We start from the raw sequence: 1,360 nt of genomic DNA on the forward strand, positions 1-1,360 counted from the left end.
ACAGTAATCAAAAACCTCCTCACAGCCCTGGCGCCCGCGCACGTCATCGCCGCGCGACGGAAGTTAGAGCGATGTGGAGTTTTTGCCTGACTGAGCGCCCAGCCGTGAGGGCTGCTGTGAGTTAGCGGCGGCGGCTTCCCTGACGAGTTGCCGGGCGGCCGAGGCACCGACGGCGCTGGCGGAGCCGGGGCAGCCCAGAGCCAGCTGTGATATCGTGGGGGTGAAGTGAACAGCGTTGATTTGGGAGGAAGAAGAGTGAATGGGACGCTGCGGGGGCAGAAGGGCTGTCATGGCTGCCCTTACAGTAGTAGACTGTGGATCCTGGGGCAACGCCAGACAGCGCTGAAGACATCTGTGTTGCCTGTCGCGGTCCAGTCTCTAGCTCCGTGCCGCACAGTGGCCTAGGAGAGAAGAGAGAATGGGCACAGCAGGGCCTCCAGTCACTGCAAATGAACTTCAGAAACATGCGGCACTGTGTGCATCTGACTTTATGTGACAAGGATGTTTTTGTGTGCATGCCCACAGGGGCAGGAAAATCCCTTTGCTATCAGCTTCCTGCTCTGTTGGCCAAAGGCATCACCCTTGTGGTCTCTCCTCTCATTGCTCTGATTCAGGACCAGGTGGATCACTTACTGGCCTTGAAGGTACACGTGAGTTCCCTAAACTCGAAGCTCTCAGCGCAGGAGAGGAAGGAGCTGCTGTCTGACCTGGAGCGAGAAAAACCTCGGACCAAGATTTTGTATATCACCCCAGAGATGGCAGCTTCAACCTCCTTCCAGCCCACACTGAATTCCCTCGTCTCCCGCCACTTACTGTCTTACTTGGTGGTGGATGAAGCTCATTGTGTTTCCCAGTGGGGCCATGACTTTCGTCCTGACTATTTGCGTCTGGGTGCCCTGCGCTCCCAACTAGCACATGTCCCATGTGTGGCTTTGACAGATACAGCTACCCTGCAAGTCCAAGAGACCGTGTTTGCTGCCCTGCACCTGAAACAACCAGTGGCCTCTTTCAAGACTCCCTGCTTCCGTGCCAACCTCTTCTATGATGTGCAGTTTAAGGAACTGATAACTGATCCCTATGGAAATCTGCGGGACTTCTGCCTTAAGGCTCTTGGACAGAAGTCTAGTAAAGGGGTGAGGCACTGTGGCTGAAGAACCTTTGCTTTTCCTAGCTTCTTTGGTCAGGCTTCTTAAAACTTGTGCACAAAGGGAGTTGTCCCTTTTATGCCCTCCCATTGTCTCCCAGCAGGCAGTCCTTGTGTGTAAGGTAGACTTACATGGGGTTTTCAAAGAGGATGCAGAGGCGTTAGAAAAGTTGGATTTTAAGCACTTTTGTCCTGCAAAAAAAAAAAAAAACCTCC

The 1,360-nt window shown here is 53.7% G+C and overlaps 1 protein-coding gene across 1 annotated transcript; it reads left to right on the forward strand.

Annotated features, from left to right (window-relative positions):
* Positions 1-289: 289 nt before the first annotated feature.
* LOC101616978 (ATP-dependent DNA helicase Q5-like) lies at positions 290-1,151 on the forward strand. Its single transcript, XM_045137271.1, has 2 exons — positions 290-304; positions 501-1,151. The coding sequence occupies exons 1-2, from the start codon at positions 290-292 to the stop codon at positions 1,149-1,151; spliced, it is 666 nt and encodes a 221-aa protein (XP_044993206.1).
* The last annotated feature ends 209 nt before the right edge of the window (positions 1,152-1,360 follow it).

Source organism: Jaculus jaculus, chromosome 18 (assembly GCF_020740685.1).
Source record: "Jaculus jaculus isolate mJacJac1 chromosome 18, mJacJac1.mat.Y.cur, whole genome shotgun sequence".
Taxonomy (NCBI): domain Eukaryota; kingdom Metazoa; phylum Chordata; class Mammalia; order Rodentia; family Dipodidae; genus Jaculus; species Jaculus jaculus.